Source organism: Myzus persicae, unplaced genomic scaffold, assembly GCF_001856785.1.
Source record: "Myzus persicae strain clone G006 unplaced genomic scaffold, MPER_G0061.0, whole genome shotgun sequence".
In the NCBI taxonomy this organism is placed as follows: domain Eukaryota; kingdom Metazoa; phylum Arthropoda; class Insecta; order Hemiptera; family Aphididae; genus Myzus; species Myzus persicae.
In genome coordinates this window covers 1278437-1304445 of record NW_019104266.1, presented here as the reverse complement: position 1 = coordinate 1304445, position 26009 = coordinate 1278437, and the positions used below count along the sequence as shown (strand labels likewise).

The following is a 26009-nucleotide window of genomic DNA, read 5'->3' as shown; positions in this document are numbered from 1 at the left end:
CTTCTCCACCGTATCAGACTATAATCTACCTATATGTATTATCAACATATTTTCTATGGTGACGATACCAAACATATATTTTCGATCCAAGATTTAACATTATATTATGACTCATATGCTTTGGTGCAACTTAAGGTAATCGCCATGTACTAAGCCCTTTAGCCATTCTATCATCATGGAAGTCTCGGCTAGAATTTCAGATAGATACCTAGGATATATGTGTTCGTGTTATTCATAAAAACATATTTTTATACGCTTACTCATGATACAAACAAATTTTAACTAAACAAATATATTTTTGTCCCAACAACTTCAACATTATTTTATTAAATAATATTTTTACAAAATTTGGTTTTTTTTTTAACAAATTATACTATAGTATTAAACTTATTCCATTTGGCAAAAAAATAAAACAATTATTTATAGGTATTATCATTATTATGACGGTCGTGTATCTCCTAATAAAGTGTTAAAAACTATCGTATCCATACTACGGATACGCGTAAACGCCTACCTCAATGATGTTTAATTAACTTATCGATTAATCGTTATCATGGATAGAGCTTTTTATGCAATTCACTTCAGTCTTAAAATAATCAATATGCGTATAGGTAGGTACTTACAACTTACGTTTCGTTCGATTGGTCGGCGACCGACAATAAACTATTGTCTATGCACTTTAAATGCATCGCATGTATGATGTATTATGATTTATAACGAAGGCCACGAACGTCATAAAAAATTGTACATTCAGACGACAAAATTGCATCTACCTTCTGCACAGTACTTATACGTCGTCAATCGACTATCGAAGTGTGTGTAAACTGTAAAGTGTAAAGGCACATATTATTATTATTATATAGGCTATAGGTAGGGTATATTATAATATTACATTCGAAGTACATTTTTAAATATTAACCTGCTATAGTCGTCTCACGTGCACGTTTGCAGCAGGACAATCTGCGCATTATGCATACGGTGTGTATGGTAATGAGTGCACCATAAGTGCCTATCTATACTACTGTAAAACGCCTTGCACCACTGAATTGGCACTGATGATGATAACGACATTGGACACGTGGTATTTACCTATACATAATATTATTAACTATTCGAAAGAAAAATTAAGCAAGCGTAGACATAACGTCGCGTTCTTGACGCGATTCACTTGAACTTGGTTGGACGGGATAATGGGGAGGAGATCCTATCTTAATGCTACAGTGTGGTGGCTGTTGACGGACGGATAGCCGTCGCGTTTATAGTTTCTATACTTGTACACATCATCCATAATATTATGCTCAGTGGTAGGTATACGACAGTTGAAGCCGTTGAAGGATAAGGTAAAAGTATAAAGTTTGAAATGTATTTGGCATGTAGCAGTGCATAATAATAATGGTGCACATAATATTATGTATCTGTACGCCGTACACGGGACCGTACGATGCGTCTCAGACCTCGAGCACCGAATATTGTTTACATATTATTTTGTCTGGTACAACATGTCATCACATTCTAAGATTTCAACAAATTTACAATAATGGTTATAATAATAATGTTACCATGTTGTGTGTTTTAAGAGATCAAGTCTATTGCGTATTATGCATGTAGTGGGTTGACATTATAATTATTATTGTTACTATACGATGTTTCGCTGATGGCTGAGAAATGCAAATCTGCGGTATGGATGGGAATGTGGGATATATGAAGTATTATTATAGTCACACGAAAAAAAAACATCTTTGGCACTTGAATTTTATTATTATTATTATTCGTAATGGGTATACTAATAAGTTATATATTATATTAATTTCGTCTGTGCCTACTGTTTCAGCAACGGTCTTTTTATTCCATTGCAATCGCAACAAACGCATTACGCACGGTTTATGTAGTAAGTACTAATTGACTCGACGAGGAGTCCTCAAACGATTATCATTGTACAAGACAATAAGTGATGTATTATTGCATTATAATTTATATAAACAAAACCCAAAAGCTAACTCAGTAAAGAGTAGAGTGTAGAGTGCAGACACTTTATGGAAGAGTACGAGTTTAATGTTTGCTCATCTCCCTGGCTCGCAGCAACGTGACTAGGTGTTCGCTAAAATGCGCAATGTAAGCAATAATAATAAATTGTTCAATGTACAAACCCATTAATGAATAATATAATCAAATGTATACATTATTTACTATTCACGTACCAATATACCATCATTAATAAATTATTAAGCGAACGGCATTTTTAACATTTTATTTATATTTATTCAAAACGGATTATTATAAGATGTACTTAATATATTTTTGGGCTTTTTTAAACTTACCAATTTCTTTTTAAATCGTGTTTGCAATGATGGTATTAGATTTTCTGAATTTTTGTACTCAAAAGGCAGGGAATATATTTCAATTTTCAATAAAACTTGAAAACACGCTGATTGAAAATGCAAGTACATTTAGTCGCATTGTAACCAGCCTTATCATTTTCACCATTGTGTAAAATATAATAGTATAAAGCTTAATATTATATTATGAAAAATGTTTAACCACTAATATTTTATAGAGGTCGCCAAAAGGACAGACGAAAATCACCGGCGTGGAACTCATATATTTTGAACACAGGAAGTACACTGGACATTGTAAAGTTTGTATAGGCATTTTTGCTGTACGTTTATAGTTTATAGCTCATTGGTCGCAAAACTAATACTGTCTTTTATCTTTCAACTCTATCGGAACGGGCACCTGGGAAAGAATAATACAATCTTTTGTCATACATATTATTATTTTATACATATATAGGTACTAATATTCCATCTACCTTACGTATAGTACCTACGTGTACTTTATTTGAACGATTTTTTTTTTATTACGTTTTGTCCAAAGAGGTTGTGTGTGTATAAATGTATAGGTATTTATATTTATATAATATTCTTGGGTAGGTTACGTGTGTTGGTTTTTTTTTCCAAAACTAGTTTCGATGACTCTTTTTAAGGTGAATTCCAATTCCGTAGGTTTCGAATTTATACGTTTGTTCGATGTTCGGAGAATAAATTCCACAAACACTATCAATCACGTAGGTATTATACGCGAAGATAGAAAAAACAACGCATTGTTTAAAAGCTGTTTTTGATGGCACAGTAGTGAACGTGTACATAATATTATTATATTATGTAGTACGCGTGCGAGTATAATATTGTAGCTATTTATTGGTTCGGGAATCCAATTATAAGTTTTCTTTTGTTGACCAGCCTCGTATTATATTATTACTATTATTATTATTCTGCAGCTATAGTGCTATATTATATCAGCTATACCTATCGGACGTCATATATCGGTACAAGCATATATTGAGTCCATTTCACTAACGTATAACATAGCAAATTTTAAGTTTAGAAAATCCATTTAATCTGTTTTTTTATACTTAAATGAATTGACCTATTATCAAATGTAAAAATAAGAATATTATCCGGGTGACTCTAGAAAAGAATTTTTTTTTATATCTTAATTTTGAAGCAAGATATACGATGATTTTAAAATTGTAAATATCCATTCATTTTTAAACACTCATAACTTGCTTTAAAATTAAGATATAAAAAAAAATTGTACTCTGGATAATATTCTTATCTTTATATTTGATAGTGGGTCAATTCGCTCTAATATTGAAAATAACACAGTAAAATGGGTTCATTAGAACGTAAAGTATGCTATGCTATGCGTTATTCAGACGGAGCAACACACGCGGGTACGACCGTCCTCCTAATTATTGTTGCTGATGTTGCTTCTGCCGTAATCTGATAAACGAGTTGAAAACGTCCGCGTCCTAGAATTACTGATAGCTATATGTCTGTATGATACGAACACCAGCACAGTGTTGCGATTAAGGCAGGGTGAAAGAGGTAAATGACCGCAGTGGCAACATTTTTGGGATTGCACATTTTTAAAGAATGTTTATATTAGACTTGTTTTTTTTATTTTTTAAATGATTCTATTGTTCCATCTTCCATGAATATTATTATTTATCTTGTCTAAAATAAACGTATAAAATATTTATTGTGTACATTGTATTTGTAACTATTATAAAAAAGTAGAAATAAAACTTATGTATATTATCTACTAGTTACCTAACATTAATATGTTACATTTACAATGTTGATTAGTATTTGATGCTCAAATTCAACAAAAACATATCAAACATTACTCATTAGTGTTTAGCTCGTGTGTAATAAATAGTAATATCCACTATGATACTACTAATATACCTAGGGTACATTTTATAGGCAGGCCAGTGAAAGAATTAGGGGGCGGCGCAAACGGAGTACCCCTTATTTTTTAAGAATATTTTAGTGTACTCTTTTAATTATATCCTAATGAATAAAAAATTCAGATCTCCTGATACGCACGTTTTGTTTACACTTTTGCATTCCCTCTTTTCCCTTCTAATTTTTGTTCAACTTAGGCACTTAAGTACGGGCATACTGACCTCCGTTGCAATGTAAAGAGTCATCAACTGTTTCAGTAGGTAGCAATATACAAATATTTATTTTTGTACTCCGGTTGCACTTAAAAGGTTATAAATATTACCACAAGACTGTATGATGTAGATTGCAGATACGATATTGTGTACGCAAATAGACTATAGGGCTGGATAGGTATGAATTGTGATATACCATAATACAACAAATACTCAACGAAGTATTATATGTGTATATCTAATGACAGTTCTGCATTGGCACTTATTTGTGTGTGTGATTTATTTACATTATTTAAAAATGTATGCATTATTCAACAACGTTCGATCTGTATACAAAAAAAAAACCATATATTTCCATACCGGGTATATGCATCATAATTCATAATTGTATTTAGCTCATAATGCATTGTTAATAATTAAGAAGGTCACAAGGTTTAAACTATAAAAGTGCATTACAAAGTAACAAATAAAGTTGACCTGACAAATTTTTCTTATCATTTTTTTATTTTTAATAATACCTAAATAGGGGAGTAACCGAATTGGTTCCCGTTTGGCCGAATTGGTTCCCGTTTGAAAAAGGTATTTTATTAAGTTGAGCCGAATTGGTTCCCGTTTAAAAATGGTATTTTATTAAGTTGAGCCGAATTGGTTCCCGTTTGTGTACAGGTAATTTATAAAATATAAATGTACCTACACGGCTACACTCTATAATCTATAGTATAATATACAATAAGATGGCAATATATTTATATATTGGAAGTTTAGCAAATTATCTGCGATATCCCGATCAATTGAGATAACGATTAAGATATATTATGTACTTTTATCGCTGTATGGTATATCGTCTATATCCTATGTACGAATGACAATAATGTTGGTAAGCAGTGAGCACTGTACAGTCTCGAATAACACATCGTGTAAATTTGTAATTTGTACTTCGTATTTGAATTTATGTTTTTTAATTTTAATTTTTCGTAATTATGGAGTTTATGTTTATTGAAAAGGGAACTAAGTTGTTGATTATTGACAATTACAAGTTTGGATTCCAAAAGAACCTAGCAGATAACATACAGAGTTGGATATGTACAAAACGAAAATGTAAAGCATACGTTAAATTGAACGGAGATTGTTTATGTGAAGAAGTATTAACACATAACCACGAAAGTGAAAACGATGGTACACTTGTGCGACAACAATTGACAAATTCATTAAAAAGAAAATGTGACGAACTTATTACAGAGCGACCATCAAAAATTATACGCAAGGAGATAGCTTCAAACAGTCATAGTGAGTCACTACTTCAAAATGATATTAACAGAGTCCGTAAAAATTTGAATGCTGCTAAATTAAGAACAATTCCCAAGTTACCTTCTAATCTTGAAGAACTGCATAAAAGTGTCAGTGAATATTCGTTAATAACTAATCTCGGAGAAAACTTTATTTATGACAACGATTCTGTCAACAATATAATTACATTTACATGCACGCAGAACTTGGAACAACTCAAGAAAGCCACTACGGTATTTGTCGATGGAACATTCAAAAGTTGTCCTAAGCAATTTTACCAATTATTTTCTATTTTTATCAAGGTACAAAATAGCTATGTTCCTGTCGTATTCAGCCTACTCCCGAACAAGACTACTGACACTTACATACTTGCTTTACATAAGGTCGCAAAATATCTAACAGTTGGCACGGTTTTCGTTGATTTTGAAACAGCTATCCATAGTGCCATAACTTCACAGCTACAGCAAGTTACAGTTAGAGGTTGCAGATTCCATTTATGTCAGTCATGGTGGAGAAAAATTCAACAGTTTGGTCTCTCAAATGAATTTAAAGATAATGCTTCAGAAATCGGACAACTTCTTAAACTATTTTTTGGACTGCCCTTATTATCACCTGAAGATGTCGAAGACTGTTTTTATAATGATTTGATGGCCATAAAACCCTACTGCCCAAAATTGGATCAGTTCTTCGACTACGTTCATGATACATACATAATGTCAGACAGTATCTTTCCACCGAAAATTTGGGCTAGATTTGACAAAAATATTGATAGGACTACAAATTGTTGCGAATCGTTCCATTCAAAGCTGAATAAAGAATTTACAACTGCCCATCCTAATATATTTTATTTTATGGAGACTTTAAACAGTATTCAGACATTAAATTATATTAAATTTCGAAGTAATAATACTAGGAAACTTACTAGCAAACAAGAAAAAAATAACAAATTCTTGGAAAATTGTATGACTGAGTACACAAATGAGAAGCTTATGCGATTTTAATACTTAAAGAAAGTTTGCTTCAAATTTGCAAATCATCGATTTTAAATAATTGTATTTATTATATTTTATTATTTGTATTTTGTACCTACACCTAGTGATGACTATAGTTGACTTCAAAATCAACGATTCAAAATTGTATATAATATTATATCATTTTTTTTATAACACGCATTAACGCACATTTTTAACCAAGCCTACTTTTAAGTTGACAGTCCTAAGCCTGTAAAATGTGCGTAATTAAACGGGAACCAATTCGGCTCAACTTAATAAAATACCTTTTTCAGACGGGAACCAATTCGGCATGTGGGGTTGGAGCTCGGGAACCAATTCGGTACCAGCCCTAAATAGATAGATGCATAGGTGGCATAGGCATAACAACCAAACATAACTAAACAATGTAGATTTAGTAATATTTTCGTGTAAAATAAAGAAAAAAACGGGGAACATAGTATATACAGCCAGTTTAGGTGTCAAGTAACATTGGATTACATTGAGTATGTGACGGTAATGGATGAGTTAAATTGAATTAATTAAATTCTCCCCTCTCAATTACCAACTAGATCCGTTTTCTACCAGAATCTACTCTCAAACTTTGAGATTGAAGCATTTTTAATGTTCCAAAAGGAAATGACAGACTCACAAAAAAAATGTACAGCACATAAATGTAATAAGTACATTAAAAAGTCAACTCAGTCTAAAATAATTTTCAATGGAGCCTGGTGGGACACAGTGGTTGGCTTCAGTCACTAACGTGTTTCGAAGTCAACATTGGCCGGCGTTGCTAGTTCACGGATGGATGACCACCCAGGTTTTTAGTGACGAATCCTCTTCCCACATACATGTGTTGCTCAACCAACCTACCCCCCCCCCCTCACAAAATGGTAATGACCAAAAAATGATATAAAATATAATGTAAATATTGTACTTTTGACTAAGTCACAAAATATATATTAAGTTATAATAATAAATAATAAAATTATTTTTGTAAGAATAATAAATCTATTCGCCTATGTTTCCAATACATGTATATAACGTAACAATTATTTGCCATGGATTAACAACAGCTGCTTTAATTTTGAGGTCCATGAATTTCCTCTACTCATAGTTATCATCTGATTTTATAACTACATAATATAAAAAAAACAATATATATAAAAATATAAAACCATAATATACGAATATTCTAATTCGTATAATTTCATCGAGGTTAGTACTTAGTATAGTATACATTATTATAACGCGATATTTGTACCTTATTTACTAATATCGAATGTCATAGTAAGAGAAGAAAAGAAAATGCATTTTAGTCAAAACCAAGAATGAAGATATTGTATATTATATTATATTCTATTCAATTATAAAACGGAATGTACTCGTATACTGACCTCAGATGTCGTTAAAAACAAGCAAGGACTATGCAATAAACACCATCGATAATCACATTAGCATATTTCGATACATACATTATATTATATAATACACAATATAGAATATAGCAACCCAAACAAAGTACATAATATACTGCTGTGTTAAATATCTCACCAACGTCGATACAGTCTGGTCACCATTTATTTTAAATATGCATATCACTAAAATTATGTAATACTGTGGCATTGTCAGTGTTGACTTAGCGTTTTACCTCAAGCAGTCAAGAGTTTAACCTCTAACGCGGGGGTTGCCTTTTCCAATAAATTAGCTGTTTTAAAAATTTTAAATATCTGGTGATCCGACCACCATTTATTTATGTATATTATTTATATTATACCTAATTATAAGTTCCGTTCTGTCGATCGCCGCCTCTGCTTTAACGCGTATATGAATAATTTGTAGACTGCAGTAGTGCAGTTATAAATACAATTACATATATACTACAATGTACTATGCAGTCTTATACAGTTATACTCTTTTAAAATATATTTAATAACATACGTATTATATTATATGTATGTTGTACTAAATTATATATTAATATAAATAATATTTTTTCCGTGGATTTTAAATATTCATGAAGTGCATTTGATTCAATATTGTCATCACCGCACCCGTGTATGAATATAGGTGGTATATATGTTACGAGCAGTGTGAACTTGAAAAAAAATATTCATAAAATATAGAAGATGCTCGTAAATACATTATATTATTGAATTTGGCAACAAATCAAAATCTTTTCAAATCATTCGTATTTAATTTCCTTTTTAAGTTATATTAGTTACTTATAGATAATTGCATAGCTAATTCCAATAACGGATAAGCGATAAAGTGTTCACCCATTTTGATACGCTACCAATAAAGATTAGTATTTAATAAAGAGTGTGAATGCACCCGAACTTTTATTTATGCTTATTTATTTAAACTTATGTAGGCACAAATTATACGCGCAGTACACCTATGTGTTTTATAGATTTAAATAATAACTAACTTAGGTGCGTATATATTATTTTTGATAATGTTATAACGTCTTAGATTTTATATTCACCTACTTTATTTTGACAAATTAACAATAGCATAAATAAATAATTAAGTCACATAGAATCTTCAAAATGTCAAACATTAGGTTGGCAGCATTTAAGTTTTTGATGCATAACGACTAATGGCAATAATAGCCAATCCGGATATTTGTACATCATTACGATACCATGACATTGAGATAAAAAATAAGCCAATTCGATTATAACGAACATTATTTATCAATTACAGCAATATTAATAAATTCATTAATATTTTATATTATTACCCGACGGCCGACAATTATACATTATAATAAAATTTATTTTATTTCAATTTCCATCCATGCCTGTATAGTATTAACATTTATAAAAGTGAATTGCACAAAACATTAAAATCTTTATGTAATGAATTTGATTTTATTTTTAAACGATGTTGCGCGCATAAAATAGTTTTGACTTCTGAATTATTGAATACTTAATTAATCAATGATTTATTGGGGTCAATCGAATATCGATTAAGTCTAGAACGTTTTATGACGTAGGTACCTATACGTCTTCATGTTTCACTTACTACTGATCAATCTTTAGAAGAATATTGGTCGATCGTCTTAAAAATTAATGTTACCGCTATCGGTGGATCACGTAATCTTAAACACATTTTTACATTTTTTATACAAATTTATGAATTTACTTATTAGAGAAAAAAAATTTATTTATTATTTAGCTGCACGCAACTATATAAATAATATAGCCAAATAAATAGTGGTCGATCACCAGATATTTAAAATGATTAAAGTAGCTCACTATTGTTGGAAAAGTTTGGCGACCTCTGCTATACTTATTTCATCTTTTGATTTTGTCAATTTTACAGTCATCTAAACTTTTTTTTTAAGATATTTACAATCTGTGATTGACAGCACAATAAATAAATTGGATAGTTTATGTGTACAATATTATAACTTTAAATAATGAATAATATGAAGAGGGAGGCAAACCAGTGATCGAATCCAACATGAATTTATTTTAGATTAACAAATCTCTGCAATATTTTCTTTTGAGCCTATGGATGGGATTTATGGGTTGAGTAGATGAGATTTTCGATAGTAATGAGTTAGTATGGGAAGATAGCTTGGAATAAAAAGATCTGTAATGTTTGGTGGCTTTTTAAGCCATTTGAATTCCATAATAATGTTGTATGTTTAAATTTGATTTTTTAGTTGACATTGGTTATAACTTATAAGTTTATTTATTACAGTTGTAAGTAACGATATGAGCGGATTTATTATTAATTTGAATTCAGAAATGAAAGAGGAAAGTTGTGTAGCTAAGTTAGATTCAAATCGATTTACAGTATCATTTGGGGGAGTATGTTTAGGTGTGTTAGGATGCAGAGACTGCGAGGTTAGCTTTGGAAAAGATGAGGTGTCAGTTATATTGGGAGGGTTATGGTTGGTTTTGACACCGGAGTCCTCCCCCTTATTTACAATAGAATTATATTTTACATCATTTCTTAAATTATATTTTTTATTTGGAATATTTTTAGCATATTGGAAACTTTGATGGTTTTTGTGGACTTGGTAGCCTCGGTAGTTGGCCGTGTGATTACCTCCGCAGAGGGCGCGAGCTGGTGGTTCGTCTTTGGGTTCTGTGCAGGCGGAAGTAGAATGATTGGCAGCACATCTGACGCTTCTTGGAGGGTGGGAACAGTTATGATTTGGAGTGACCGTACTCCTGTCAGTGTATACATTGTATAATTTATTATAAATTAATGTGTAATGATAATATATATTATATATTAATGTATAATGATACGTATTTTGTACGGTTCTTCAATTTTTATTTTTGTATAAAATAAAGAGGTAATATGAAAAACTTCTTTGTTTATTTCGCCAGGTTCCAGTCAATAAAAAAATGGCAGTTTATTTTTAGCATCTAAACTTATAATGTATAAATATTAGTGAATTAAGTATATATTTCAACATAATATATTATAATATGTACTGATTAGGTTGAATGCATAGACTACTGCTTGTTTTATATAATACATGTTAATATACCATGTTATTATAATAACGTTAATTGTGTAAAAATATTAGCTTTAATATAATTATTTAATACAATATGCACTCCGTGACCGGTGACCGCGAAATACGCTTCGAGGTACGACCGCGGCGTCGAAGGGCCTGCAGTGGATAATCAGCGCCGACTAACCGAAACTCTATAATTCCTACTTATATAAATTATAAACTTAACATATATTAGACGTCATTATCTCGTATTCCACGATTCGATACATCGATTGAGAGAGGTGCGAATCAAGAGAGTATAAATGCTAAAGTGCATATAGTTGATGCTTATGCTTAAGTGATAATAATAATTATTGATATATTTACTATACAATAAACTTAACAATTAATCTACAAGACCGTGGGAAAAATGTAAATCTAATAATCAGGATTTACATTTGTTTTAATATTTTATACAGAAATTACACCTACAAATACTGAAATATACTATACCTAACTGACTATAACAGTATTTAATGTATTAATAACCGATTTGTTTTGTTATTAGCTTAAAAAATACTACTCGTCTACTTTTATGTCTTATACAGTACTCATCGTATTGTATATAAAAAAAGACATTGAAAATTGGAGCTAATTAGAGGTCGGTGACTTACTCGCAATGTAAATCGTAATGATTGTGCTCTCCCATAAAAAAATAACGATCGATTTATCATCTAGAAAATTGGCTAAAGAAAAAAACAACTAAGAATGCATTTATTTACCTGAAATTCCCTAGTTGAATAAATATACTGTTACCAAGAACAATAAAAGATTAATAAGTATGTGTGTAAATAAAGGTAAGTTGCTTAGATAAAAATACAATTGAAGCTAACAAATTTGTAATGAGTAATGAATAATGATATTATTTAAAAAAATATATATGTGATGTTATAGCGTGGGGAAGTGAACGCGGTGTTGCAAAAGTATTGCGCCGTTACTGGGTGACATAATGCAAAATCCGTACTCCATATCATGTCTGATAATAAAGGTAATTAAAAAAATTGTATCTATTCATTGAATAATTACTATTTAGCATCAATATATTTATTATTTGCTATTTAATTGAACTTATAGTTTTAGATTCTGTATACTCCATGCATTACGACTAAAGAGAGAATTGATTTGACAATAATGTGGGTTTTTTTTTAGTTTTGAGTCTATAGGCACTTTTTTTAGTAAAAAAATTGCTCTGATTATCAATTTCGATAGCATAGTTTCTGGTTGCAGATCATTGGAGTTATATAGTTGTTACTTTTGGGAGGTCCAAATTAAAAATCTCATTACTTTTTAAAATAATTAAGAATAAAAAATATGAACATTGGTAAGCATTTTAAAATATAGTTATAAAAACAATTGTTTTGTAACTAGTTTGTTGTTGACAAATTTTTATGTCTTCAATTTGTTTAAAAAAATTTTTTCTAGAAATGACGATGAAAACTATTTTATTTTAAAAGCTTAGTTAATATTTAATTCTAGAATTTAAAAAAAAAAATGTTGATCATAATTTATTCCAGAAATATTTTTAATTAAATATAAAAATTAAATCCACCTATACGTAATACAGTATTACATCCATTAATAATAAAATTAATTATTTTAATAGCAATATCAAAAAACAAATAATGAAATAAACTTAATATAATATATATGAGCTGATAAACTGTCTTCGCTCAGGATTGTTTTTCCTTTTCAATGATTTATTATTGAATCTAAATTTAACACACATTTAAATTGTATGAACATAAAGGTTTTTCGAAGTGAATCCTAATTGTTTATTTTTCATGGCATCTTCGAAGGAATCTTCAATTTTACCTATTGTCCATAAACCATACATCATAAATTTAAACAACATTTGATTGAAAACAATATTATAAATCTACCTATACCTCGTAAATATAGCCAGACGTCGTGTATTTATGTATAAAAATTGGCCACGAGTACAAAGACAAATCGGATTGTAAAAAAAACCAAGTTTTATAAAATACATACGATAATTAAAATGCTTGCAATGTCTACAATAATATTACTCTAATTATTTAGTAATTCGTCTTTAAAAAATATAATGTCATATGATTACCAACCTATACGCGTTGGGGTACACTATAAATACTTCATGTGGCTCGCACACACAGATTAACAATGCAATGAGTTATAGGTATAGTACCCGGTCCATACAGCTACAACCGGCTTAATTAATATACCGCATTGTTTTTTAATTGCTATTTGTTTTCTATAAAAGTATGTTAATTTGTTTTGTTTGAAAACAACTTTATAATATGTTATAGGCATATTAAGTACGTATTATATGATTATATGTATATAGGTGTACAATAATAATAATACGTATATTGAGGACTACTGCTGTGATGTTGTCTATTAAAGCATTAATGTAACTATATCTACACAGCCAGTTTATATTGACGTACTTACCTACATTATATTGTTTTATATTTCATCTCAAAAAGTCTTATCGGTTCGTTTCGTTGTAACTTGTATTTCAGCAGTAATAATATCGAGTCAAGTAAAAACGTATTGTCCGACAGAAATTACCAACCAGGTTTTTTTTATCTACTATAGGACTGTTATAATAATAATATGACGTGGACGTGATAACAAAAATGCTGTAGGACGTAGATGCTGTTGTAATTTTTCGGGAAATTAAACACGTTCGACAGTGTTTTTCTGTAATAGACATTTAATTTATTTAGGTTTTTTTTTCATTGTTGTGATATTTTGATAACGCATGTCTTGTGCACAAAACAATACAATATTACAGTTGTTGTACTAGTACCAATGCGCACACTCGAACCTATATATACACAGTGTAAAACGTTTTTGTAGTAAATTATTGTAATGAATGAAAAAAAATGAAAATCCAAAGTAAAAAAATAAGAACACAATACGCTTTTTTATCAGACGATAAAACGTTTAAAGTGCACGTTGTCGTCGCCGCTGGGGACCCCGTGCGCATCTCGTAAAATATTTTCGGGGTGCATAATTTATCTTGAATCACCGAAACCGGCCGTAGCACCCGCGGTAACTACTGCCTAAATATATATATACATACGACTTGTATTTCTTTACCTATTATGGTATACATATTGTGCATTCAGTCTATGTATACACGCACAGCGACTATCCGACTATACCTTCGCACTTATTCAAATAATAATAATGATATATTTATAAATACAATAAGGGGTTTTGCACGTACATTCGGGATGAATGACGATAAACATCGCACGTCGTCAATCCTCCCGGCGTTGATTGCTATCGTCAGCGGTCCATATTTTTAGCCCGTTCAGATGAGCGTTATGAAAAAAATAATGATAAAATCGAGTCATGCAGGTTACTTACTGTTGCACACCGTCACGAGTGCAACGTCGGAGTTTATTTGTTGGACATATTTTTACCAGTAATTTTTTCAATGATATAGATAAGTGTGTGGCATAAAATAATTTAAATTATTCATTTAAATGTTATTATGTATACGTTCCGCGCTATTATATAGTATTACGAATACACTTAGGTATTAGTGCATTACTATTATACGACCGAGTGTTCGTGCAACAAAATGCATTGGCAATTAAAACGATCGTTCAAGGTTAAACTGAGTTACGACGAATTAACCTAGACGATTTATTCGTATAAATTAGCGAACTCGTATAATATGCACGTACGGATAATATTATATGGCTTTGCGATTCGGCTATTCGTTCGTGTTGTCTCGGGACGAGGAATTCAAGCACAAACTCATTTCGTCTTCTGCAGAGGAAGGCCGCCTTGCGCGTCCGAGTGCATATTATCATTATTATTATTATATGTATTATAACTATTATTATTATTATTATTATTATTATACCTGTTGCCTGTTGGCTATGTCGTTCAAACGGCGCAATATCACGGACGCTCGTTAAAAAGAAAAATTTTAAATAAAAATACGGACATTGCATTACGACGACAGAATCTTATGGGAGAGGCTCACATTTAGGTGGCCTTGGCTTCGCTGCACCGCCGCCGTTGCATCATGCAGTGTTGCACCGACCACCGGGTGCACGCTAGTGCATATACGTTTTATCGGAACATACAAACCATGGTACCTATATTGTATTATTATCTTATAAATTGAATAATATTTTGTATTATCTACATATTTTTAAATGATATTCACGGTGCTTTTATTTTATAGCACTAAAAAGTAAAAGTATTGAAATATGTCATAAAAATATAAAAATTGCAAAAAAAAAAAAGTTCACTTATCATCTTTTACAAAAAAATCGAAAAAAAATTAATAAATAAAATAACTAAAATGAACTTGAATGACATCAATTGGAAGTAACTATTCAAAATTATCTGGAAAAAAGAATAAATATTTATGGAATTTTTCTTATCTAGGTATTCACAATAACTATTGTTTCCTACGATGTAAAACTAAATATAAATCAAATTGCATATTAGCATATGCATATTAGCATATATATATATATCACCAAACTGGGAAAATAGAAATTAAAATCTAAAACGCTCAAAAAATATCCAAAAATATCCAATATAAAATTTTAAAGTTGAAATCTTATTGATGCACAACACAAATATAAAGCATGTACTCTGCTATTTTAGCTTGTCTCATATTGTATATTATTCAGACTAGTATTATATGCGGTTTATCAAATACCTACTACATCTGACTGTCCGAGCCCTGAATATTAGTATAATATATTATATAGAAGAATACCTACCATTATTTTACTCACGGTAATGATGATAATAATAATAAGTAGAAGAAAAATGAATTATAAACACTTTGCAGATAAAAGTAGAAAAACATCGATCATGGGTCGATTATGGCCGACTTATCACTTATTACATTGAGTTTTTTCAAATTAATTGCAGCTATATGTACCTAGATGCAAAGCCACAGCGCGTCGCGCGTTTCACTGCGTGGCACGCGTTTGAGTTATACGACTGATAAATCGTGTTAGTATAATTATATTATAAACATATTGATAACTGCCGTTGGTATACACGTCAGCGCTACCGATATAAGTTTTGGCACAAATTTAAGTCTGCAGAATAATACATTTATCATACATTTTATAGTGCGCGTAACAATTAACACGGCGGCGGGTATAACCTAAAGACGTCTAAACTGTTGGCCGTTTATTATTATTATTACGTGTTGTGCACAGTCATATTATTATGCTATCATCTTTCGCAATAATGATATCGACGGTCCTAGTCGGAGAGTCCGTCCCGACGGACATAAAATGCAATATAATAATGAGTGATAGTAAAAATAATAATATATAATATAATACATACAGGCAACGGTGCGATTGATATATTATTATATAATGTTGCGGTATTTTACGTATATTATAATATGATATTATAGGTAGGTGTACCTATGCATAAATTATGTTCAAGGATTTTGCACGCGCAAACAGAATGGTATGGGTACATTATTATAATGATGGCGTATTGGCGTGTGCAGTGTAATAATAATAATATCATGTACAATTTACAATGCATATTATAATAGAATAAACACACTTTAGCCGCAAGTGCATCGTCTGTCCGACGCGTCGTCTAGCGTCGACGGAACGCGCACACGCCCAGTTGAACTTGAACGCCGGTGGTTTTATTTTTCCTCGTTCGCCGAAGCCATACCGCGATTTCCGGAAAGGTCGTTGTTGCATTATTATTTCCATTCCGACGGCGCTGCACCCGAAACACCGACCGCGGCCTGCAGTATTTTTACCCCGCTCGTGTCTGCGTTTACTTCCGGTAATCTTCCAGAATGCGCACACCCGCGCGCGGTCCGTCCGTCCGGCCGGCTCGGTTGTCGCTCGAAACGATGGGCGTTTGTAAATGTATTGCGCCCACTGCGGCAGTTGAGTGGTAGGAAAATAAAAAAAAGTGCTCGTGATAAATTGCATCGTGCATTTCTCGGTTTCTGAGACGGGCGTCTTGAAATATTGCGCTCATGATGTCTATAACAAGCGCAGACTTTGAATTCGTCAAAATACGCTTAAAAACTCTGCGACAGTGGTATAAGCGTCATATATGTATTGGTGTGAAAGTCGAACGTTTATATTCGAGTGAATGTGCACAACAATTAATAGTAGGACGGAACCTTTGAAATTGCAAAATGTGAAAAAAAACATTTTATGGATGTAAATATTGCTGAGCAGTAAAAAATTATATAACACATACAATAATGTTATGTATATTGTATATTATATGTGTTATAATACATATAATTTTTTACTGTTATAGGCTTTATACGAGGCTCAGTATTACGTAAAAATGATGTATCGTTACTATATATAGGCATGAAAATACTTAGTGATTTACGAAAATAACTTTTATAATATTATAGTTTGAATTGCCCGGTTCAACATTTTTAACCTCGATAATATTAGCTGATAAATATATAATTATTATAATGTTAGCTAATAAATATAATTATTATATGTTTTTTTTTTATTATTATTGAATTAACAAACGCAATGTATAACGTATTTTTATTACATTTTTTTATTTTAGCAAACATGTTAAAATAAAATTTCGGAAGATAAATTATAGTTGTATTTTAGGCTGCATAAAAATATTAAATAATGTAACTTCACAGATATGGATAATACCTTAAAATGTATCGGGTGCCATTTACGTTTTGCGTGAAATTATTTATCTTCTTATCTCGCCACCCTCCTCACTGGAAATCAGAACGTAAAATTTATAGGCGTCATCAAACTAGCATTTATATTATATAGTAAGCCAACTATTATAGGCACTCAAAACAATTATAGTTATTATAGCTCAGAATGTGTAATTGGCGAATTTTTCGTTTTTGCAGGTGTATAAATGTATAATATAACATTGTAGTTATCAGTTACTATATCTGCAATGTGTATCACTGCAGACATGAACATTTTACGGTTAAGTTGGGGTTAACCCTAAGATAGTCATTAAACGTCATTATATGCGATACCGCGGGCCACTCAGGCGTATAATGTTATCGTGTTTTTTCAGCCCAGTCCAGATTTTCGACCTTTTTTAATTCAAGCCGCTCACAATTTATTCCTATAATATCCTCACATCTGCAACTCTGTGGGTGTGTTTGGTATATTACATATATTATAATATATACTTAATTATTCGGGGAATTTGAAATACTATTTGCCAACACTTTAATTAAATTAAATCCTATATAGTTTATAATAATCCTTTATATATATATAGGTACAAAACCGGCGCAGCGCTATACATACGCAGAATACATTCAACACGATATTCAAGTGTACCTTACACATTGTATTTCTAGGTATAATATTATGGATATAGGTTGGGAGTCTGCACTTCATACAACAAAGTGTAACACGATAGATGTATATACGAGTTTTCAAGATTTGTGTACCGCGAGGACACTCTTACCAGGCTCGCATTGCTCACGATAGGAGGATATTGTTGTTATTAAACACGAGTGGACAGGCTGTGAAGAGAAAGAGGGAAAGAGAAAGAGAGAGAGAGAGAGACAGTCAGTCAGTCGCCCGTAATAATGTTTACCCATATAAATAGGTATGTAATATGTCCCTATACATAATATTATATGATTTCGATCGAAATAGTTCCATCATCTCGAGGATCCGCCACAGCCAATACATTTCTTCAGCATCACACTGCAGCGAGTGAAATAAATCCTACGTGTAATATAATATTATTTATTTATTACGTGATATACTATAAATAATATATATTTATTTTATTGTTTGACATAGATTTTATAGTTTCGAATCATTAATCTTGTCGAATTTTGTCCGTTTTCATTTGGTTCCTTTTGTCGTTTTTAGTTCCTAAAATGCAAATTATATAGGTACAATTATACCCAGAGAAGTATTCAAGGGGTAGTGACTATAAAGTGAGGACTGACTTGTGTTGAATGTCTTAAAATTATTCTTAAATATGATTTTCAGTTAAGTCGTGGTTTATGGTTTGTAGCTGCGTAGATCATTCAGATTGTTGAACCTATTCATTGTTTCGGACTTTGCTTGATAAAATCTCATAATTTTTTTATGTCATAAAAACAATAGGTAGCAATGTAGCATATTAAAATTGTAGTGGTAAAAAAAAAATTCAGTGGTGCCGCTACTAGAAAATTACCTATACAAAATTTTGAAAAAAAAATGAGATTGTTATTTTTAAAGTTTCTAAATTGGACCATTATATTATTTATTTATTTATTAAAAATACGGGCAAGAGCCCAAAGTTATAATAATACATGAAACGACATTTGGTACAATAATTATAATAATTTAAACGGACTAGCTTCTTATAACATTGTTCGCAAAAATTAGATAAGAGTAGGTAATACATAGATGTTTATAAAATTACACATATGCGTAATGTCAAATGTATGGAGGCAATACTGTAACAGGGGTGGCATCAAAACTTCAAATGCCTCATACTTGTGCCATACGTACAATACAGGCGTCCTCGTCCTTGACATGTACATTTTATGATATGCAATATACCGTACACCTACATTGTATTATATTTGATTTTGCGTATTTGTGTTCCTAACGATTATAAATTTATAAAGATACATCATATATACCTAATAGGTTTTCGTTTTACATATACTACACGTTCTATTGTCCAACGGGTAGGTACATATACGCCGTACGCTCATGTATAAAATATTAGATTGTATACATGTACGGATAAAAGAAACCGATTAGTAATAAATTAACCGACGCGCGAATCGTGCGTTTTTGTGTGTGAGTATATTATGTATATTATATTATTTTTATTGCCTTTTTGCCATGCGCGTGGTTTCGCCAATATAAAATATCGAATAAGATTTTATTTATCGATATTTTATACGCTTACAATTTATTTTTTATGTTATTTCTTCGCTACGCTGTACACACGCGCTGTACCAGTGATATCAGTATATTACAATCGCATATAATATATTATTTTATAATGGCGGCAATGTGGCATAATATTACAATTAGAATTAACATTAAACAGAATAGAGTTTGTACAAATCCAAGCGCCGAACGTCCGTTCAATGTTGTTTGCCGTTGGCCTGCCACAAAAAAAAAAAAAATACAATAATAAATAACACTGATTTGGAGTAAGTTTTTTTTTTAAGTGCAAGTAGTTTGGTCGGAGCAGGTTATGCGTTGCGTAACAACACCACCACTTAGGTGGGTGTAATCGGGTAAACCGAAATAAAAAAAATGTCAACAAACCATGCTGAGTTAAGGTACGATTTTCCTGCAGCGTCATAAACAGTGGAACAGCACCAGCACTGCGTGACGCCGCGTCCTGACGCTGACCATATCCTTACTGGTATATAGTTGAAACTGACATCGTGTCCAGATGCTGCAAGGAAAACTCATGTGATTCACACCCCACTATCTAAAATATTTCTACTAGCTCATAAACTTTTATTTACATACCTATTGGCTATTATTATAATGTACTAATGTACTATACACACTATTCAGTCTATAACTTTAATTACCCTACCTATTTATATGTTGAAGGTTTCCTATGAACAATTTTAAGGATGAAAACATTCATATGCTTACATATTTAATAAGTGCTTAAAAATTAAGAAAATAACCATGTATTACAGTATTTAATATTAAAAATATTGAAAAAATTATTCATCAATCTACCAAATTTTAAGTACGCACCTCTGCGATGCTACATATTATTATTCATCACTGACGAATTGTCTAAGCATGATAACCATGCCGTCACATGCTGATGTAAAAAAAATCATAATGTATGACAAAAATCTCATCGATTTCTGTTTTACGTCCTATCAGTTATCTGTGATCATGATTTATGATTTTATCGTAATTTTCAGGAACCGATAGAGCATGCGATTGATGTGTGCGCAAGCTATACAACACGTTTTGTTTGAAATACTGACTACTCCTAGAGATACTCCACTAGCAGCCTGAGAAAATAACCACTCAGGGGTTCAGCTGCTCTTCACCAATGATTTGTATAATTTATATTTGACTGTATCGAGTACTAGTGTATGGCAATTTTTTGAAAGCCTCACTATAAATAAAAACTAATTGGTGGTAAACCTTTTTTTGAAATTTAATCTTGGGATAAACGTGTATTCCTGTAATACATTGTGACAAATGAGCATACCCATAATTCGGAGTAAGCATTCGCCACTGAATTATTTATAAAGGTACGTATAATATAATTCAGTAGCAAAGCCAGGATTTTTCTTTGGAGGGAGGGGCTAACAATGTGTTTACACAGAGTTGGTTTAACTAGAATCTCCCATACGTTTATCATACAGATACCAAGGTTGTATTTTAGGTTTCGGTTCCTGTGCGGGTATATAAATTTGTATTTGCTTAGACCATAGAAATAATTACCTAACTTAACCAACAACCCCTGGCTACGCCACTGATAAAATCATCAATGCTGGTCAAGTAGAAATAATCTACTTGGGGTCTTGGGTGCCTATCATGTGCAAAAAATCTAATTTAAAGAAGGGTGCAAAAATAATCTCACCTCTTCTATTTTATACCCTAGTGCCTAGTCACTCACCCCAGCCGTCGTATTATTAACAATACAGGCGTATAGCCCTTATATATATATATATATATATATATGTGTGTGTCTACTACCTACATAAAATATTGTTTTTCTTTTCGAAATCCAAAGCAGTGCGGCTGTCGCTTATTGTGATACGAATATCGGAGTATATTATAACCGATGGATTATAGAAAACGCCATCTAGATATTCGTCGAATGGAGGAATTAGAACATTAAATTATATACATCTTGAACAATTGAATATTATATTTTAATATAATATAATATATATATATATTACCTATATTAAATTATTACTATACGTATGACTAATAGTCTTTATTTATTTTACCATGCTACAATGTAGTAATTAGATACATTCGATTAGGGGAACGACGCCTACACCAGCACGCGTTGTCTCTGCCTTACACACTCGTAAGTCGTAACATAGAAAAAAGTAAGATAGAAAATCTACGTACCGGATTCCACCTACAGTTTATTAAAAGAGCATTATTATAATATTAGAGCAAATTTACATATTTTTGACTTTGGAAAAAAAAGGTTTTTTTAAATTTATATATTTTTTAAACTAATTAAATAATTTTGAAAAAACAATATTTATCTACTTTATTTAAAAGTAAAAAAAGAATAGAAACTGTACTTGGTGAGTCCAAAAAAAACTGGGCACTTATATCCTCCTCTATACAAACTCAATAATAATATGTTTGATTTGATATCAACTATATTAATAATAAACTGCAAACAAACTGCAAACATTACTGCAAATAAACTGTATTGTAAGAATCAAGAATACGAGACTTATAGGTCTGCTGTTATAGGTATACGGGTGCAGCGTCCTCTTAAAAAATATTGTACAACAAAATGATATTCGGACTATATAATATCATGACCTGAGGTTACTGACTTCCAATTAATTAACTGTCAATTTACGTTAAATGTTTGTAATAATATTATAATAAATTAAACTGTCTTTTTTAAATTCAAACCGTCTTAGCACGATACATCAATAAGTTTCTTGTTACATTATATGATTTTGATTTTGGATTTATTATCCTGTACCCTTAGAACCCTCATAAAGCTTAATAACTTACTCATAAAGAGTTCTTACAAATTTCAGTTTATATAGGTAAATTAACATTTTTAAAAAGCCATCTGCTTCAAGACGAACGGATAAAAAAGGGCAGCTATCATTTGAGAAAAGAAACTTTCTTCATAAAAACAATCGAAGTGATTAAAAATGTGGTCACTCGAAGTAGGTGTCTTATTATGCTAAAACAATTTGAAAACATCAGAATCCGTAAAAATGCACGGTTATAGGTAAAAACAGGGGTGAGCGCTGAGCAATGAGCATGCTCGGTGAATCACTCAGTACGCCGTCCGCGGAGTCGTATCGTCGGGGCATCAATGTAACGACGTTACAAAATGTGCCGGCGATAAATGGGCGAGCGGAACGTCGCATTCTATTATTGTTGTTAATATTGTTGTTATACCATTATCGTTTTGCCGGCGGCGGAGCGTTAAGAGATTTGGCCGCGGTGCAGTGCTCTACGTCTCGGTTCTCTCTCCACGGTGGCGGCAGCGGTGATGCGCCCCTCGTCCGCCGCCGTGGATGCTTTTCACGGTGCAGCTCGCCGCATCCGGTGCCGCCGATGGATGCAGTCGTCGTAGTCTTCGTCCCGCAATGCCGCGGCCGGCGCGACAGCAGTTGGCCGCTCGCGCGCGGCACGGCGTTCCAGCGGGCGGCGAAGCGACAGCGTTGGCAACCTTCTTGGCACAATCCACCTCTCGCCCGGCGACGTGCAGAGTCCCTCAGTCTTGTATTTTCGTTCGCATTCCATTCCGACGATCTTCCTTCGCGTGCGCGCGCCCGAGACCAGTGTGACCAGTTGCCGCGCGTTCTTCCCGGAACGCCGCCGCTAATTATTGCGTACACTAATTCGAGTATTCGGCTGAGGCCTGCAATAAAATATACGAAGACAATAAGATAATATTATAATAATTGGACGACGGGCGAGCTGGAAAAAAAAATATACAATTTTACACACACGCTCGCGCCGTTGCGTGTACCTAAATAATAATTGTAATGAGGTAGATTTGCGATTTCGCAACAATCGTCACTGCGCGGTGCACTTGGCGCGACTTGTCCTCGGCCCGACGACGACGACTACGAGGAGGATGTGTGTTATTATTATTACTGGTTTGTCGGGCCAGTCCGCAGGTAGTTGCACGTGTAATACACCTTTTATGTGTCGGTCGTGCTCGCGTGTGTGCGTATAATATCATACCAAGTATAAGGCTGTGTAAGACTGCACTCATATTATGCGAGCAGCGAATAGGATATTATGCATTATGCATGAGGTTTGCGCGCGAAAAGTAAAATAAAAAATTAATAATCGCCGCCGCCCGGAGACCGCCCGACGGTAACGGCGATAATAATATAATATTATTGTAATGCATTCGGAACGAGTTGAACCGACGTCGTCTGCTCACGTTATTATTGTAGTCGTCGAAATATATTACGACCATTAACTACAGATACAATAACTTGGTCGCTCGCGTTTTTATATTTTACATTCCGGTTAATTAAAAATGACGCGGTTCCGTGGCATTCGGCATAATAATTTACCATGGACATCGTCGTCTCATAAATCGTGTTACGTTTTATTGTGCGGCGATTGTTGGCGGCCGCGGCTGGTGAACTAGAAAATCGGTCCACCATACCCTGAAATATTGCTATGCGCAATACCTACACGCTGCCGTCGTATAATATTTTATTAAAATAATAATATCGGGTGGTCGGTGTACCTCCGCGACACGGTCGATCACTGATTGCGACCACGGAGGCCAACAGCACATTTCGGACGGAAGAACAATATCTGTTGTCGGGCGTCGGCGGCGGTCCCGAGGAAGAGAAAAAAACATAACGAACCGCCGGTGACGGACGTGAGAAACAGAAAGATAAACATTACACAGTTCGGCATATATTATCATAATATGTGCATAATAAAAATACATGCACCGTGCATGTGTCGCATTACTGCAGTAACGAAATATAATAATAATGATCGCGATGGCGTTGTACTCGACACACGTTACCGTATCTCGGTGAAGTGCATACAGCGCGGTCGCGGTAAAATTATCTTCGTTGCAATAATATTAATATTGTAATGCGAGTGAGCGTGTGCATTCGATATAATAATATATTTTTATCGCAATAATAACACATAGTAATAATAATAATCGTAATAATCGTAATAATATTATTATTATAGTAAGTTGTTATGCATGCGCCGTCGGCCGTCGCCACCGCCGGACGAAGATGACGAGAGGTCAACGTTCGGTAATATTTTTTCGCCGACGTCTGCGTCTGGCGGCTCGGTAGTAGTAGTCGCGCACGCACACACACACACTCACACACATTTCACATGCACACACTAGCGAGCGCTACGGCCGCACAACGGTGTGTGTGTGTGTGTGTGTGTGTGTGTGTGTGTGTGTGAGAACCGCTCACGACACACCCGAAACACGTCTGTCTCACTTTCGGTCCACCGACCGTGTACAGTGTTCGGAGGTGTCGTTCGCTGTTGAGTTCTCCGATAAGTCTCCTCGGCGAGGGACCCACCAAAGAAAACTGACACGCCGAGATTTTGTACGATAATATATTACTTACATCACACTTCTGTTGTGTGGAAATGAAAACCGAAAAGCGTCTATTGCCGTAGAAAAATTAAAAACATTCAATTCCTATGATAAGCTCGTGAGAAGAGAGCTCAAAAACAGAGTATATTTCTACAAATTATTATAGTCCAATTCAGCATGAATTGCACACGATTAACAAACTAGAGTACTTTTTTACAAATTGTAAAGGTATTTACAAATGATCGCTATTAAGAACCCTAAAATGAGGAATTTGTAAAAGAGGACTTCTAGTCTTCAGGGCCTGGGCAAACGTAAACACACAGTAGATCGTATGCAGTCGTTACATTCAGTACGACATGCCGACTTCTATTAAACGTGTCGATAAAACGCACTTTTCCGGAACAACAAAACAAAAAACATAATATTATGACGTCGGTGTGCGAGACGTTTGTGTGCGTGAAAACGTGCGAGCTCGTATGTGTCGGTGCTTGGTCTATAAAATAGT

General features: G+C 32.9%; 1 protein-coding gene across 1 annotated transcript; it reads left to right on the top strand.

Annotated features, from left to right (window-relative positions):
- The first annotated feature begins 5442 nt into the window (after positions 1 to 5442).
- Positions 5443 to 6750, top strand: LOC111040650. The gene has a single exon (XM_022324631.1). It carries the CDS (start codon positions 5443 to 5445, stop codon positions 6748 to 6750), a length of 1308 nt encoding a protein of 435 aa, XP_022180323.1.
- The last annotated feature ends 19259 nt before the right edge of the window (positions 6751 to 26009 follow it).

Coding starts and splice junctions, on each gene's coding strand:
- LOC111040650 (XM_022324631.1), top strand. CDS start 5,443: ATGGAGTTTATGTTTATTGAAAAGGGAACTAAGTTGTTGATTATTGAC.